At 39.5% G+C, this 17,188-nt stretch overlaps 2 protein-coding genes and 1 non-coding gene across 4 annotated transcripts; all 3 read left to right on the top strand.

Annotated features, from left to right (window-relative positions):
- The first annotated feature begins 2,181 nt into the window (after positions 1-2,181).
- On the top strand, positions 2,182-2,254 carry trnav-cac. Its single transcript has one exon. It is a non-coding gene; the product is annotated as a tRNA-Val (tRNA).
- Positions 2,255-2,934: 680 nt separating this feature from the next.
- Positions 2,935-6,945, top strand: LOC108441034 (receptor of activated protein C kinase 1). The gene is made up of 8 exons (XM_017720302.2): positions 2,935-3,153; positions 3,697-3,868; positions 4,338-4,485; positions 4,603-4,698; positions 5,150-5,260; positions 5,549-5,689; positions 6,454-6,564; positions 6,795-6,945. The coding sequence occupies exons 1-8, from the start codon at positions 3,045-3,047 to the stop codon at positions 6,858-6,860; spliced, it is 954 nt and encodes a 317-aa protein (XP_017575791.1). The 5' UTR covers positions 2,935-3,044; the 3' UTR covers positions 6,861-6,945.
- A 4,749-nt stretch (positions 6,946-11,694) lies between these two features.
- Positions 11,695-16,922, top strand: LOC108441033 (heterogeneous nuclear ribonucleoprotein A/B-like). Of its 2 annotated transcripts, XM_017720300.2 has the most exons (9): positions 11,709-12,101; positions 12,590-12,776; positions 13,519-13,687; positions 13,761-13,919; positions 14,002-14,133; positions 14,225-14,318; positions 14,644-14,808; positions 14,900-14,985; positions 15,453-16,922. In XM_017720300.2, the coding sequence occupies exons 2-8, from the start codon at positions 12,607-12,609 to the stop codon at positions 14,968-14,970; spliced, it is 960 nt and encodes a 319-aa protein (XP_017575789.2). In that variant the 5' UTR covers positions 11,709-12,101; positions 12,590-12,606; the 3' UTR covers positions 14,971-14,985; positions 15,453-16,922. The 2 variants fall into 2 exon arrangements, with proteins under 2 accessions (XP_017575790.2, XP_017575789.2); XM_017720301.2 differs by lacking the exon at positions 14,900-14,985 and having other exon boundaries at positions 11,695-12,101.
- Positions 16,923-17,188: the final 266 nt, after the last annotated feature.

The following is a 17,188-nucleotide window of genomic DNA, read 5'->3' as shown; positions in this document are numbered from 1 at the left end:
CTTATGTGTCTCTGAGCACGACGTCTTCCTCTCTCCGCTTCCTTTATAAGTACATCAGTTTAAAGCCATTAAAACACAAACGCGCCAACTGGAAACTCATCTCGCGCCGACTGGACATCACGTGATATTCGCTGTCATGGTAACGTTTATTCTCAGCGCTGCTCCACGCATGCGCGTCATTCTGCACCGGATTACTTGTAGTGAGAATGTAAACGAAGATTTTCATCAGATTGTTGAATAGAGTGAGAATAAACACCTCAGTCTGAATCTGTAATCCGATTGTATTCAATCGCATTGGCAAAAATATTTGCATGTTAACATAGTCACTGAGATTAATAAATGATCATCACATTGATTTATCAGTCTACTCTGGTTTTAGCAGAGCTCAGTAACACTGAGATTAATAACTGATCATCACATTGATTTATCAGTCTACTCAGGCTTTAGCAGAGCTCAGTAACACTGAGATTAATAACTGATCATCACATTGATTTATCAGTCTACTCAGGCTTTAGCAGAGACCAGTAACACTGAGATTAATAACTGATCATCACATTGATTTATCAGTCTACTCTAGTTTTAGCAGAGCTCAGTAACACTGAGATTAATAACTGATCATCACATTGATTTATCAGTCTACTCAGGCTTTAGCAGAGCTCAGTAACACTGAGATTAATAACTGATCATCACATTGATTTATCAGTCTACTCTAGTTTTAGCAGAGCTCAGTAACACTGAGATTAATAACTGATCATCACATTGATTTATCAGTCTACTCTGGTTTTAGCAGAGCTCAGTAACACTGAGATTAATAACTGATCATCACATTGATTTATCAGTCTACTCATGCTTTAGCAGAGCTCAGTAACACTGAGATTAATAACTGATCATCACATTGATTTATCAGTCTACTCTAGTTTTAGCAGAGCTCAGTAACACTGAGATTAATAACTGATCATCACATTGATTTATCAGTCTACTCAGGCTTTAGCAGAGCTCAGTAACACTGAGATTAATAACTGATCATCACATTGATTTATCAGTCTACTCTAGTTTTAGCAGAGCTCAGTAACACTGAGATTAATAACTGATCATCACATTGATTTATCAGTCTACTCAGGCTTTAGCAGAGCTCAGTAACACTGAGATTAATAACTGATCATCACATTGATTTATCAGTCTACTCATGCTTTAGCAGAGCTCAGTAACACTGAGATTAATAACTGATCATCACATTGATTTATCAGTCTACTCTAGTTTTAGCAGAGCTCAGTAACACTGAGATTAATAACTGATTATCGAATTGATTTATCAGTCTACTCAGGCTTTAGCAGAGCTCAGTAACACTGAGATTAATAACTGATCATCACATTGATTTATCAGTCTACTCTAGTTTTAGCAGAGCTCAGTAACACTGAGATTAATAACTGATTATCGAATTGATTTATCAGTCTACTCAGGCTTTAGCAGAGCTCAGTAACACTGAGATTAATATCTGATCATTACATTGATTATCAGTCTACTCAGGCTTTAGCAGAGCTCAGTAACACTGAGATTAATAACTGATTACATTTTATTAATCTACTAATTTCAGCGTTTGTTAAGAAGCTGTATATTAAGGTCCTCTTACAGAAAATGGCTAAGGAGTATGTTTGATACACGTGGTTCTAAATCAAGTTAATAAACAATCATTGATGATTTTACTTTTGTGATTATATGGTTTTTTTTATTATTTAATGAGTAAATATTCTAAAAGTATCCCCCTAAAAAGTTCTGAATAGTAGCTACTATCTACTTGGACTGAATACTTCATATATCTGTATTCTGGATATGTGTCCTCAAGACTTCCGTTACATGCCAACCCTGGCTGCTGGTCTGCTACCAAACTAATTTCGGGGACATTTTTTGCGGTTTCATGTCTTTTCAAGTTGTTAGTAAGTACTAAAGGCTTGTTCTATAGCTGGCGTTGGTTTATGAGCACAGTTCATGAAGTGTAAGCATGTTTACTTAACAACTTGAGCACTTAAACGCATTTGTGTTAACTCTGTAGTTATTATATTTGCTGTATTTAACTTTCGAGGAGTCCGAAATTGTGTCAGGAGCGAGTTTGCGCGCAGATGAAAAGATGCTAACAGAGCGCCACCAACTCAACTGGTGGCCAAACCGTTTGGGTGTCACCGAGTTTCCGTAGTGTAGTGGTTATCACGTTCGCCTCACACGCGAAAGGTCCCCGGTTCGAAACCGGGCGGAAACAGGGTGAAGTTTTATGTTCTTCTTTAAGCCAACATCTTTTTAATCTGTTGATTTGAATCTTATAGACAAGACAGACACTCATTCATCGACAGGAGTGAAATGTATAGCAGTGAGGGTCACATACGAGTACAGAGGGATTAGCAGAGCGTCAGTAACTTTCGTGCACTAGTAAAGTGTATTTTTCTGATATTTTAAACGATGATACTTCTGTTAATATTTATACGACAAAAGTATAGTCATTAGCATTTAGTTAACGGGTCTCTTTTTCTGCTTTGTCCCTGGTCAGATCGTAGACTTTGTGGGTCACTCCTCTGACTTCTGAAGTTTATCATCTATCGCATTACAGACATCATCTATCGCATACAACAGAGCCTAAAACAATCAGTTCATATGCCGAGATGCCTATGAGCAGGTACTCTAATTGTAGTTTTTTTTTGTTTGTTTTCTTTTTAAATCTACTTGTAATACCCTTTGAGTCATTATTTGATAGCAATAACGTTTACTGTAACGAACAATAACTGTGAATCAGTTTTCAAGATTAATCTAATTCAAATGTAGCTCTCTCGGCTTTTAGTCTGGCTCGTTCGTGTTCCAGCGAATGAAATCCGGCCGCATTCAAAAAATCCTACAACTCCCAGAATGCAACAGCGCGGCCTCTTGTGTTAAGATTTGTTTCCGGTGGCTTGGCGGTCCTTTTCCTGTGCCTAAACCGTTGAGTAGCTAGGCTGTTGCAGCCCTCCGACTCAATCTAAAGCCATCCACCTTAATAGGCACGGTGTAAACTAGCCAAAATGACTGAGCAGATGACCCTAAGGGGGACCCTAAAGGGCCACAGCGGTTGGGTGACCCAAATCGCCACAACGCCTCAGTTTCCAGACATGATTCTCTCTGCTTCCAGAGGTAAGCGGCCCGCGCCATGTCACTGTGCCGGCTAGTGGATGTGGCAGAGCGCTGAGCTCTCACTGCTAAGCTGCAGGCGAAAGTACAAACAAGTTGTAATATCACCGTAAACTGATGTTTTAACGCGCAGTTCCCAGTACACGACTTACAACTGACAGTTGTCGAAATGCCAACTTAAAACCAAAGGTAGCTAACTCAGTTCATTGCCCACTAAATGGTAGACTCTGCTGATCTTTGGAAGAGGTTCCATTACGGTTATCTGCTTTGGTTTAAACGGCGTCTTCCTGAGCTCTAGATTAAAATGTGTGCCGTTTTCTGGCGTCTTCAGGGCTGTGCTACACACACGTCTCACCCTGTTGAATGACTCTTCATGTGTTTATTGTGGGACACCTTGTATGTTAGTGAGGTCTTGCAAAGTAATGTGGAAAACTACAATAACAGTAGAGTTGTATATATGAAAGGCTAACCTATAGTTGTATTTATAGTGAGGAGTTGGCAGCATGAGCAAGACCTTTAGCTTTTCTTCTTTTTTCTCTTTTGCAGACAAGACCATCATCATGTGGAAGCTGACCCGTGATGAGACTAACTATGGTGTCCCCCAGCGTGCCCTGCGTGGACACTCACACTTCGTCAGTGATGTGGTCATCTCCTCAGATGGGCAGTTTGCTCTCTCTGGGTCCTGGGATGGCACACTTCGGCTCTGGGATCTCACCACGTGAGTTATATACAGAGAAGGGGCGCATTGGGTCAAGACCGCACAAACCAGCACAGGGTCTATTCTCTTTTCTGTCGTCTTTTGCTTTGCTGCAAGATCAAAATCAGTTAAAGAAGTCTTGGGTGCTATACATCAATTGGCTGTTGAAGTGAGTGCAGTGGTTTCCTGCTCTTCTGTTTCTGGGCTGAGCCTGGATTTAGGAACTAGTAGTGAGGAATACCAGTTGTTATACTGCAATTCAATTCCAAATAATTATGGACCATTTTTATTGGTCCATACATTGTGCAAAATGTTCATGATGAAAAGGGCAAACAACAAAATATATGTACATTTAGATGCAAATATTTGTTTGGTGACTTTTTCATCTCTTTTGAAAAGGTTCTTGGAATGCGTGTTCTGAATATGGCCTAACGGTACAATCAGGAGTCTGTAGCCGTTTTCCCTTATTTGTTTATTTATTTTCACTTAGGGGAACCACAACCCGTCGTTTTGTTGGACACACCAAGGATGTGCTGAGCGTTGCCTTCTCTGCTGATAACCGTCAGATCGTGTCCGGCTCACGGGACAAGACCATCAAGCTGTGGAACACCCTGGGTGTCTGCAAGTACACCATTCAGGTCAGACACACAAAGCATAATGGACTGTATTAAATCTTGTAAATCAGGCACAGGTTTAAGCGCAGCTGACCCAGATTCAGGCAGTTCTCAGAGCTCTTACAGTGCATTTGTACACAGGATGAGGGCCACACAGAGTGGGTGTCCTGCGTGCGCTTCTCCCCCAACAGCAGCAACCCCATCATCGTCTCCTGTGGCTGGGACAAGATGGTCAAAGTGAGTACAAATATTATATCATATTGTGATGAATTATAATAGTGTGCTTTTATATACATACATACATACATACATATAGTGGTCATCAGTGTATAGAGCAATGACCAGCTATGTGTTTAATTAAAATGAGTGTAATTTGTTAAGTGCACCTGAATTGTAAAGCAAAGTATGCAAAATGGTATAAATGATTTTACTTTACTTATGGATGTAGAACATTGTATGTACATGAGAACAGTTATTCTTCTAAAACAGGATATAGAGAGTTTAAAAAGTTGTCATTGTATGTGTGCTAGACCGTTGGTGAATTTTAGTGCAAAATGATAGAATGCTTCTTATTTCTTAGCCCGGAGTAGGAATATGGTGCTATTTGTGATTCAGTGACTGAAAAGTGTTGGGTGTCTTTTCTAAATTTGTAGCTTTTTGGCAGTGCAGTTGTGGTCTTTCCCCTCAGGTGTGGAACCTGGCCAACTGCAAGCTGAAGACCAACCACATTGGTCACACTGGCTTTCTGAACACAGTCACTGTTTCCCCTGATGGATCTCTGTGTGCTTCTGGTGGAAAGGTAATGCTGTTCTTTAACCACTGATGTTATTGCCTTTACTTCTGTCTGAGTTTTGTGAGAACAGGTGCAAATTACCACCACTAATCTTTGTAAAGTGTTTTTTTTTTTTTTTTTTTTTTTTTTTTTTTTTTTTTTTTTTTTTTCCTCTTCCTGTTCCTCTCCCTCCTAATGTTTTTGCAGCCTTTGGGCTTTGTTTTACAAGGTGTGCCATCAGTTCAAAGCGTTTTCTTAGATTTTTTTTTTTTTTAAACTGTTTGGACTTTTTTTTTTGTTGTTGTTCTCTTGTAGGATGGACAGGCCATGCTGTGGGATCTGAATGAGGGCAAGCACCTGTACACTCTGGATGGTGGTGACATAATCAACGCCCTCTGCTTCAGCCCCAACCGATACTGGCTCTGTGCAGCCACTGGCCCCTCCATCAAGATCTGGGTACTGACATCTGTCTGTTATTCTTTTGGATTTCTGTCTGGTCACATTTTATTAATGGCATTTCAAAGATTTCTGTTTTCACCTGGTTATTTTCTTTAGTTTGAAGTGCTCATTACATTCAACTTTAGTTTCGGTTTTGCTCTGTTCCACATCTTACATTGTTAGTGTTTTTATGTAAAAACATTTTGGGGGTCCAGTCATTTCCATCCATGCAGTTTTGGTTAGATTATTTAGTGTTCAGCTGGATATTCCATTTGGCTCATATTTGCTTCTTAAGGCATTATTCAGATTATCAATTTATTATCAAATTATTAAGCTTCTTTCATATTGAGTGGAGGGGCCTAGCTTGAAAGATTTTGCACATCAATGCCCTGTCCATAGACTTGTTAAGTCACTGTTGGAAAATGTTATGTGAGTGGGGTAGTATCAGTGGTCTCGAATAACACAGCAGAATTCACTGTCCTCAGATCACCTCATCCCCAATGTGTCCTTTTTTCCGCAAAGAATTACTATTTTTATCTCCACTTGTTTTGACAATGTGTCCTTTTTTCTGCAAAGAATTCCTATTTTTCCACTTGTTTTGACCTCTTATTGTCTTCCACATTAAATGAAAAACTAGGCCAAACATTTTTTTTATTGTCTGGACACTTTCAAACCATAAAGGTGTGTGGTGGGGTTTTTTTTTTTTTTTTTTTTTTTTTTTTTTTTCCCCCCCCTTCCTCCCTCCCTAACCTGTCATGGCATGTTGCTGGTGATTCCTACAGGATCTGGAGGGGAAGATCATTGTTGATGAGCTGAGGCAGGAGGTGATCAGCACCAGCAGCAAGGCTGAGCCTCCTCAGTGCACGTCTCTGGCCTGGTCTGCTGATGGACAGGTAAGAATTCACACAGGGCAAACTGTGCTTTGAAGTGATGTGTGAGAGCATGTGCTGGAGTGTGTGTGGCACTTGGTCTTCCTGTTGGGGGCAGTGGATGCTCAAGTGAAAACGTAGGCTTGAAAGCTTAGAAAGTTTTTATTGGTATATGGTTAAATGTAAATAAAGGTTCTTGGCTAAGCTCCTGAGCATATGTATTAAACATATTGTTTCATATTTGTTTTTCTCAGACTCTATTTGCTGGCTACACTGACAACCTCATCAGAGTGTGGCAGGTTACCATTGGAACCCGGTAGACACCTTTAAGTCCAAGAATAAAATGCTAAGAATGGAACTTGGATAAAAAAACGAATAAAGTAATAAAAATCGGATCATTTGGTATCTTGTTATCTTTAGTGTTTTTTTCTGTTGTCCTGTTAATGTTATCACTTAATGCTAATTGATGAAATGTCTATTGTTTTTGTTATGCTTCAGAAAGTCATTTCTTTATTTGGTTAGTTTGGGTCCATACACCCTGAGTGAGTGTAGGGGCTGCTGAGCACATGCGCGCTTGAACACTCGGAAGAACAAAAAAGATGAATGGATGGGATGAAATTGTACTGTACGCTGAAGTGTGTGTGAATGTGTGAGACAGAGAATGGGGGGAATGGCACTTTTTACATTACTTTTTGTTTGTTTTTGTTAAAGTTGTTAAATCATTTTTCAGGATTTTGTTCACTTGGAATACTCTTCACCCACCTCTCCAGAAATACAGTTCATCACAACAGTTCATTTTATGCTCAAAATTAAGGCTGCAAAAACTAATCCGTACTATCAGTAACAAAATGATCGCCAGTGAGATTTTACTGTGTAAAATATGTGCATTTATTCTTTTTTCCTGCAGTTGTAACCCTATAGAAATCATTGTATCTGTAATAATTTTTTAAATTTTGTTTATGTATCTGTAGATATGTGGAAAATATCTGCATTGGACCATTTATTTCTATAGCAGTGCATCCCTAGTTCAGGTTTGAGTATGACTCAAGTTAAATAAGGGAACACTAACATGGTCTAGAGATATAATTTTCTGTAAGATATGAGAAACAGCTTACCTGGCCTGTGGAATTGTCATGGCTGAGCATCTAGTAAATGAACACAGCAAAAAATGGTGAAGGCTCAACCACAACCAAAGCCATAATGAACCGATTTAATTGAATATGTAGGTTGTCATTAGTTGCAGTCCTACTCAAAGTGCTCTACAAATACATCTCAAATTCAGCAAATTCCATCAAAACATCAACACTGATGTTCTTGGAACAAGAATGCTTTGTTAGTCATGATCACCTAAGAAACACAATCAACTGTCAGCATTAAGAGATTCAGTATTTTAGATGTTGCAAGAATGACTTATTGCAATATAAATTTCACATGTTCATATCAGAAATCATTAAAGCAGAATAATATATCCTTAGTAATATATGAACAAATTAAGTGATTTGGAACATAAATCCTTTATTAATAGTCCAGCAAAGAAGAAATGTCCCTGATACAGCTGCTGATTATTCTAAGTGGTCTGTATCACTTGCCCAGAAATGTCTGTCCACACTTAATGCATATATCGTCCATTATGTCTGTCCAGTCAACAAAGTAACTTCAGAAGTGGCACCTTTTTGTATGGTTAACACTTGGGTAGGACTTCAGCTTAAATGGAGGCAAGTTGTGATTAGCTTATTTACAGACATTCAATGGCAGTTTGTCTTCAGAACCATTATTGTTTTCTGAGCTTTGATTGTTGTCCATTTGTGATTTTCCAGATTGATGTCCAGTTAATTTTCATGTTAAGCTTTGGATTTAAAAAAAAAAATTAGTGGTGTATTTAAGCATTTACAGTTAGCTGTAGATGTACACAGTTGAGTAAGAGATGCATTTGTTTTCTAGCAAAGATAATCAGATAGTGATATTTTGTTAGCAAGTGTAAAAAAAAAAAAAAAAAAAAGTGGCGCAAGGATGCCCGAAGCTTTTTTTTTTTTTTTTTTTTTTTTTTGAGCAACTGCTTTTGTACTTGCATTAGAATATATTTCCCCCTTTCCTTTTAATTCTTGACCTGTTTTCACTCAGTTCCTAAATTATAGTTGAAGCAGATTCCCACCTACTGTCATGACCGCTACCAACCTGTAAGGAATGAGGGGCTTGCTCTCCAAGCCAAATACGGCTTTAACTGCTCATCTCAACATCCTTGCAGGAGAACTGTGACCATTAACCAGTGCCCATCATGGGCATCATTTTGGTGACAGAGAGGAAAGAGCTGAGCCTTCTTTCATGTCAGCTTTACGAGGGCTTTTTTTTATATATATATATATATATAAATCTTAATAGTTTATGTGCTTGCATTTGCTATACCTTGAGTGATTAAAAGACATTTTTTTTCTCTAATCTGTAATTATAATGTAATGACTGTTTCCTGCCTCTAAAATGTCATGTATTGGTTGTCAACCAGTGGGCGGGAAAAGCAGTGGTACCCGATAACCCATTTCCCACCAACCCCACCTATAAACAAACAGAAATTTTCTAGCTCAGTGACGTCCCTGATAGCACTTTTCATTTAAAAGTACTTCATGGTACAGAAGGAAAGTTTATGATTTTTTTTTTATTCATGTTGACTGTAAATGTGCTGTGGTGGGAGTTGAACTTTGGGTAGGTTTTTTAGTTGAGCTTTTGCTTTTTGTGGTCAAATAACCCCAAAATAGCACTTTGACTTAAACAAAAAGTCTGTAATTAAAATGTTCAGCAAATCTTATTAATGGTAAAATGAGGAATCTCCACTTATTTTCTTTATATTTGTTGAAAATGTACATGTTAAGATAATTATGATGTAAATGTGCCAAATTTAGCCAGATGGCTAATTTTCACCTGCAGTTTAATATTAATATTAAAATAAGCAATGCTTCTCACATATACAACAATCACAAGGCAATATAAAATTACACATTGAACTTGCTTCTGACGTCTTAACACTTTTTCATTTAAACCCTACCTTAAGATACATTTAATAGTGCCATAAAATATGGAAACATTTTTTTCTTTCTTCATCACATTAATTTGCCCTGATATGCTGTTAACATGTAACTTACGAAAATATATTGTTACATATGAATGTGAACATAATCACTTTAACCAAAGATTGAACTCTGGAAAATAGGAAGGCGTCTTTACACCTGGCCTTAACATACGTGTTAGGTGAACTGATAGTAAGCAGCTTGCGCCGATTACTTGTGTGAACGGGTCCAATAGGTCACAGAGACCAGTTGTGATCTGATCGCTTAAACCACCTTTGGAGGTGGTCAGTGATGCACATGACCAAGTAACATTTGTTCTGTGAAAGTTAAAGCGGCATAATTCACCCCAGACATCAACAAAGAACAGTTATCTGTACACAGTCAGCTGTATGTTATCTGACACGATCAGCTGTGTGAAGCTTAACTGGTCCCCTCTCTTGTTTGTTTACAAGTTGTATTAGCAGTTCAAACACATCAGAGATGCATCAAAATGCCAAGTGTGAATGTCTCGTACACTTGTGATCAGTTCGCTTGAGACAGACATCAAGCAGCAAATGCTTAAAGTTTAATCCTAAGAGTGAACAGAGCCATGTTTGATTAGCACTTGATTAAATGAAGCATATTAGATTTACACTAAACAAGTCTTCCTTTCTCAAAAATGCATTTACTCTTTTGCATTTTCGTTATACACCCTCTTTCCATACACGCCTCCATTGGCACTGCAGTTTAGTCCAAGACTTGGCTTGATCTTTGTCTAGGGTCTGTGCCCTAGGTGTTCTTTCATAATTTATCTGACAGTGTGATCACAGGGTTAATAACTACCAACAGGGTGATAGAGCTTCAGTGTAACAAAACTGGTCAGATCTAGATTGTCTGCTTTTTTACCTTTTGGGTTTTTTTTTTGGCCCTCCAGATGTCTGCACATTTCCTTAATATCTGAATAACAAAGATCCTACAGAACTTGATTTGAGTTGTCTTTTGGTGCAACATGCCAGTAAATGCTAATGGGCCTACTGCCTGTCTGAACACTTCACCCATACAGTCCATTGAAGAAGGCAGTCGCATACAGTCAGTCAAATCAGTTTGAGCTGTGTGTGAATTTTGCCCAAGGCTATGCAGACATAAAGCTGCAAATGCTTAGATGTGTTTTTCTTTCTTCCAAGTGTGCGTTCATTCAAGCTGTTTTATTTTCTGTAGCTGTGTATCAGGCATTTACCTAAATATTTCTGTCAGGCTATAGTATATAGTAATAGCTTTAACTCTGAATAGAACGCCTTTGTAAACACAAAAATGACTATGGAGAAGAGTCAGGCAGTTCTGAAAGAACTCCATATTTTGCCTAAGTGAAAGTGTGAAACCTATTAAAAACCTAATTAAAACACTGAACAGCTTAGCTATTTCAACAGTAACAGGCTACTTAGCATAGACAAACTCCCAGGCCTTGTTTATTGAACATGATGAAATCACTGTGACAATACATAGTGATGAATGGACATTTGATTAATTATGCCATTCAACACCAATGTATGCACATAATCGGCATCAACAACAACTCACTCCTGCATCTCTCCTGCGTTTCAGTTCTAGTGTTGTTAATTGTGTGAATTACTATTGGCACTGCAAATTAGTCAAAGACTAGACTTAGTCCATGTCTGGGAAATCATCCAAAGTCATTTGAATTCTGAGTTAAACAATTGTAAGAACAACAAATTGTTGTACCTTATCAAGTCTTAGGCCTGGTATTGTAAGGCCCCTTTCTCAATTGTAACATAAATACTCTTTTCAATTTACCACTGAAAATCCTTTTTAGTCCAGAATTTGTTTCAACTAGACCAAGTACTGTGAATTAAATTGAGTCTTGGGCCTTGTATTGTTAGGCCCCTATTAAATGAAAACAAAAATGGTGACTTACTATTTAAGAATCATTTTTAGGATAGAATAAATTCACTCAGTTTTAAAATCAATATTTTGATTAGCTTCTACAGTCTTTTTCATATTTGATTTTTTTTCTGTGTGTGATGGTTTCGATTATTCGTTTTAATAATTCTCTCCTTACAGCTTTGTATGATGAACTGAGTGAGACCAAATTCCCATTTTTATTGTTTACAAGATTACTGTAACCTAATCTGAATGTATTTTGGCTTCAGCAGGTCCAAGACAGGCGCCTGTATGTGCAAGCTTTGTATGTATATCGTGTTAAACAGGAGTGTATTATGCAGCTGCTGCCGAGTGAAATCACGCTGGAAATCCTCGACTCAGCTGGAACATCTTGTGCCCGTGTGAACTCGCGGTTTGAGCAGGAGAAAGAAGTGCGCATGAAAAAAGGGAAGCAGCGGGACTGACCAATGGGATGACAGTTCCGTTGGGGTGAACTCCTGTCTGTCAAATCAGATGGTGTTTTATTGAGCGGCTCTTCATCCGGCACTATAAAAGCTGCCACGAGACGGCGGTGTGAGTGAGAATCCATCTTGGGGAGCAGTCGCAGCTCGGGACGCGCAGACGGTAAGCCGGCACGGGGATTCAGTCCGATTCGCTCGTGCAGAATTGTGTGGTTAGCGAGATGTATTTTTGAGATTAGACCCGGACCGCGCGTTTTCGGCGAGCCTGGCCGCGTAGCGAAGCGGCTCGGTTTGCACCCGGTTAGCTAGCTAGCTAATCTAGCGCCTAGTATTGTTTAGCTGTATTTAGCATGTTGCTAACGAGCCGCCAGTCTGATGTGAGGCTGAGAGTTAAAGGATAACATTTCGCCTGGAGAAAGGTTAGAGCTTCACACAGACTTATTGACTAATGACGATAAGAAACTGGCACTTATTTTGAGTAGCCTGTTGGTTTTTAAGCAGTTCTGTCGCTGAAAGTGTTACCCGGCCGGCTGTGTAACGTTAGCTGGATCACACCTATTTAGCTTACCGACGTGCGTGTTACCAACACTGCGGAGTGAAGGGGCTCTCTAAAACCTGTAAACATCGCTGTTGTTTCTTTTGCACTGAAAGGCGATAAAACACTCGAAATGGCCGACGCTGAGCAGCAGTTCATGGAAACCTCCGAGAACGGCAACGGAGAGGAGCTGAACGGCGCCGGGGAGCAGCTCGAGGCGGGCGACGACTGTGCGGCTCAGGATGAATCTCAGAACGGAGATGGAGGACAGATTGACGCCAGCAAGGGCGAGGAGGATGCCGGGTGAGAAACTCATGAAGTTGCTGATAATAACATTCGGAAGTGCTGTTTTGGGGGCTTTTGTTCGAGTGGTCTTTGTTGGCGCCATGAGCTTTTTTTGTATGGGGGATGGGCCAGGCCTGGATGCCTTTCAGCGCCATTGGTTGAACGGCGTTCATTGTAGACATTGTGATTGGAGATGATTTGGAGGTTTCATAAGCATCACTGCAGTGAGCTGAGTGGCGAGGGATGGTAACACAGAGGTGTAACTACAGTTAGGTTTGGTATGATTTTCCAGGTCAAAGTTTGTTATTCATTGATCTGCAGGTGTTGTAATGTGCTCCATAAAATAACTTGTGTGTGTAAATTCTGTTTGAAGTCTGGGTTGCAAAGTTTCTTGTCCTGGAGTGAAACTGGTCAGTACAGGTGGGCTTTAAATGACACACAGCAGGATAGTAAGCATGTAAATGGCTAGGCTTCTCCAGTGAAGGTAAGAGACCCTTGGTGGAAACGGTGGCTTATTGATGCATCTCTTCACTTTTCAAATGGGTTTTTGTTCTAGACAGTATCATTACATCCTTAGTAGGTGCCATGGTGTAGCTGTTTGGGTTCTTGGTAGTGATCAAAATGGGTGGTGGCGTGATGGTACTTTAAACCTTTTATTGCAAACCTGAGTTCCAACAGCGTTTATTCACTTTAGGCATGTGTTGGTAGTAAATGTTTTGCCTTGGAATATGCAGATTGAATTATTAACTTTTTTCTGCAGAAAAATGTTTGTTGGTGGACTTAGCTGGGATACAAGCAAGAAAGATCTAAAGGACTACTTCTCCAAGTTTGGGGAAGTGACTGACTGTACCATCAAAATGGATGCAAATACTGGTCGATCGCGTGGGTTTGGATTCATCCTCTTCAAAGAAGCTGCAAGCGTAGAAAAGGTATTTATGATCCATGTGTGCTGTTATTGGACACCCTGTACCTTGGCTGGTTTGTAACAAAGATGTGTTACAGGTGTTGCAGCAGAAGGAACACAGACTAGATGGTAGACACATTGATCCCAAGAAAGCAATGGCAATGAAGAAGGATCCAGTTAAAAAAATATTTGTTGGTGGCCTTAATCCTGAAACAACTGAAGAAAAGATTCGGGAGTACTTTGGGGCATTTGGGGAGGTGAGCATTTTTCTAAGCAAGCTTTAACCGGTGAACCTTTAGTGCATCTATCCATGTACTAATGGTTGTTTTACTTTCTCAGATTGAAGCTATTGAATTGCCCACGGATCCAAAGACGAACAAAAGGAGGGGGTTTGTCTTCATTACGTATAAGGAGGAATCCCCTGTGAAGAAAATCATGGAAAAGAAATACCACAATGTTGGCGGAAGCAATGTAATCAAGGACGATCTTATGTCCAGTGCAGTTACTTGTTAGTTATTGAGTGCATTTGTTCTGAAGTATCCTGTATGCCTTGTTCTTTCAGTGTGAGATTAAAATTGCTCAGCCCAAGGAAGTTTACCAGCAACAGCAGTATGGTGGACGTGGTGGATATGGAGGACGTGGCAGGGGTCGTGGTGGTAAGTAAAATAACAGGATTATGATGGTCTTCTCTGTAAATTCAGTACTGTAAAGCTTGGATTTGCATTTGATCCTGCTGAGATGGAGTGCCAATGTTTGGACTCCTCCTAATATGCGCAAGTTTAGGAGTCTATGTACTGATGTCGGTGAAAAGACTGCATGTACTTGTCCAAGAAAGAATTGGTCACCATTTGCAGTTTCTTAAATGATATGTGCAGTTCCATTAAACTGCATCAGATCCAACTCTAATACTAGTCTTTGTGAAATTTGTCAACTTACCCTACTGGCACTACTGGGTCCTAAGGCTTAATTTCTGCTCCTCAGGCCAAAACCAGAATTGGAACCAGGGATACAACAACTACTGGAACCAGGGCTATGGTGGTCAAGGCTATGGCTATGGTGGTCAGCAAGGCTATGGCAACTATGGGGGTTATGGCAATTATGACTATTCTTCTGGCTACTATGGCTACGGTGGTGGATATGACTACAGTAAGTGAAGACTACCTGCTCTGCTTGCTTGATCACTATGGTTATCTTGTCTTTGCACAGAAGCGCTCAGTCCTTCTTTCTCATCTTCCAGACCAGGGCAATACAAGCTATGGAAAAACTCCAAGACGTGGAGGCCACCAGAGTAGCTACAAGCCATACTGATCACGTGTAGTGCAGGTATGCATTTTAGTGTTTCATTTAATGGTCAAATGTAGGCGTTAGCTTTTACTGGATTTCATTCAAGTCCCAACAACTCATGTTTTAACTGAATGGAAATTTGTGTTCCAATTCCTTGGCAATAGTAAAGACGGGACATGTTTAGCAACTGGAGCTTAATTTGGACTTAAATAAAATCTTTATAAAAGATGCATCTCAACTACACTACTTGATCAATAAGGGTTGATGACTGCTCAATTGCTTTTTTGGACATGCTTTAGAGATTGGCTCTTACTATAAAATGCAATGGGCTACTTGGCTTTGCACAGCACCTGGTGCCTTTCTTCCACCCCCACCCCCCTCCACCCCCTCCTTCATATTCTAATCAGTCCCTGGCTTCTTACTTTATTTTTTTGCCATTAAGCATGCCCTATCTTGCTACCCTGTTGTGCCTTTAATTACACTTGCACATTTTTTCCACCCCTTAGGCCGTAAGTATTTTCATCCCAAGAACCCATAATGGCAGCAACAGCAGCAGGAGGTCACTCAAGATGGGACTTTGGTATGATGGGACTCATGCTCCATTTGTACAGGACAACAAATGAATGGGGAAGCAGTGTCACTTTTCCACACTTTTTTTCTTTTCCTTTTTTTTTTTTTTTTTTTTTTTTCTTTGTCCACATTTCCAGGCATGGAAGTGTAATTTTTACTGTACTTTTTGGTACCTTTTTTGAATAATGTATTGTATGGTTGTATTTTACATGTTGACTGGATTTACAGCATATGAAAATCAGGAGCCACCAGAGCTTTTGAAATAAAACATTTTTGAGATTTTTTTCCCAGTGTTTCAAGATTTACTATTTCCTGTTGCTGCAAGTTGCATGTCTGCAAACCTGCACCAAGTAATGGAGGGGTAATAAGGGGTTCTAGATCAGTATCGGTAAAATGTCTAGAGAATGTCAGCGTTTGAGTAGTGTTGCATTGGTCAAGTTTCAGTTTATTTTGGATTAAGTTTTAATTTTACAGGCCTGATGAAGATTAAGCTTAAGTGGCTTTTCTGCCTTTATTGGAATCTCATTCCTCTAGTGTCATTGACATTGTTAGAAATAAACCTTGTTTAATATTTCTGTGCATCTTTTCTGTATTTGTAATTTATTCTGGTTATGGGTTAATGTTGTGTTAATGCTAGTGTTAATGTTGTGCCTGTGTCTTTTTGTTTGTTTTGGTGTTTGAGTACATGCTGACATCACATCTGCTAGACCATTTAGCATAACTTTAATGAGGCATCTTGTCACTAGGTAGCCACTTACTGTGTGCCCCCCCCCCCCCCCCTCCTCCCCAGCAAGTGAGTGATGGCAAATTTGCATTGAAGCTGGCAGCTGTTATTCTGGTACTTAGTGCTGTAGAGTGTGCATGGAATTACAGTAGCTTCACATGAGGTGTCACAGTGGTGGTTGCACTGGAGTCCTGCTGGTTATATTAGTTGCTTTGCTGTAGTAGGTGCAGTTCAAAATCTACCTCTTCCAATTTGCAGCCTGACTTTTAGTTATTCAGTGTCCATGGTTATGGTGTTGAACGTTAATCATAGCTAAGAGCAGACTATAGTCTCAACAACTGACCACAAAATTGCACCCTGAACTGTCTTGACCTTGTCTTTACAACAAACTCAAGTATGGATTTCTTAAAATGCATTTGGCGGGATGCAATTTGAACCACAAAAAAAAAAAACTAAGGTTGGCCAATATGCCTTGTGCTCAAGTGATCAGTGTAGCAATGTGCTCAAAATATCAAAGGTGATGCTACTGGTGTTTTCTGTTCCAGCTTCCTCAGGAAAAGTACATGTTTGTTGTGTAGTGTGAAAATGAATTGAAGTGCTAAATGGCCCACCTTTTATAAGATGTGACTTTGTATTAGAGGCCAAAATCCTGGGTCTCATTTATAAAACACCTTAAAGTGAATGCATGTTTTTGTTACTTTTTTTTAAACAAAATTGATTTGTAAGATCAGAATCAAAAGGGGTGCATAGATGACATTTCCGACTTGATGTACAGGCAGTAGTGCCCGTGTATTAAACTGTATGTGCTTTGTGAACATTGTAATTTTATAAATCGGTCATGCACACAGACCTTACATTAAGAACACCTTTTATAATGAAATTTGTTTTTTAACCAAGCCTCCCCCTGCCCATTTCATTTTTTGCATACTTGTCACCCTTGAATGTTTC

Source organism: Pygocentrus nattereri, chromosome 16, assembly GCF_015220715.1.
Source record: "Pygocentrus nattereri isolate fPygNat1 chromosome 16, fPygNat1.pri, whole genome shotgun sequence".
Classification (NCBI taxonomy): Eukaryota; Metazoa; Chordata; class Actinopteri; order Characiformes; family Serrasalmidae; genus Pygocentrus; species Pygocentrus nattereri.
The sequence above is the reverse complement of the archived record's forward strand: the minus strand, read 5'-3'. Positions and strand labels throughout refer to the sequence as shown.

Bases quoted from the DNA above. Each gene is read 5' to 3' on its own strand.
- LOC108441034 (XM_017720302.2), top strand. From the start codon at position 3,045: ATGACTGAGCAGATGACCCTAAGGGGGACCCTAAAGGGCCACAGCGGT. The intron at 3,869-4,337 runs GTGAGTTATATA...ATTTTCACTTAG, and splicing joins CGGCTCTGGGATCTCACCAC to GGGAACCACAACCCGTCGTT. The intron at 4,486-4,602 runs GTCAGACACACA...ATTTGTACACAG, and splicing joins TCTGCAAGTACACCATTCAG to GATGAGGGCCACACAGAGTG.
- LOC108441033 (XM_017720300.2), top strand. From the start codon at position 12,607: ATGGCCGACGCTGAGCAGCAGTTCATGGAAACCTCCGAGAACGGCAAC. The intron at 14,319-14,643 runs GTAAGTAAAATA...TCTGCTCCTCAG, and splicing joins ACGTGGCAGGGGTCGTGGTG to GCCAAAACCAGAATTGGAAC. The intron at 14,809-14,899 runs GTAAGTGAAGAC...CTCATCTTCCAG, and splicing joins CGGTGGTGGATATGACTACA to ACCAGGGCAATACAAGCTAT.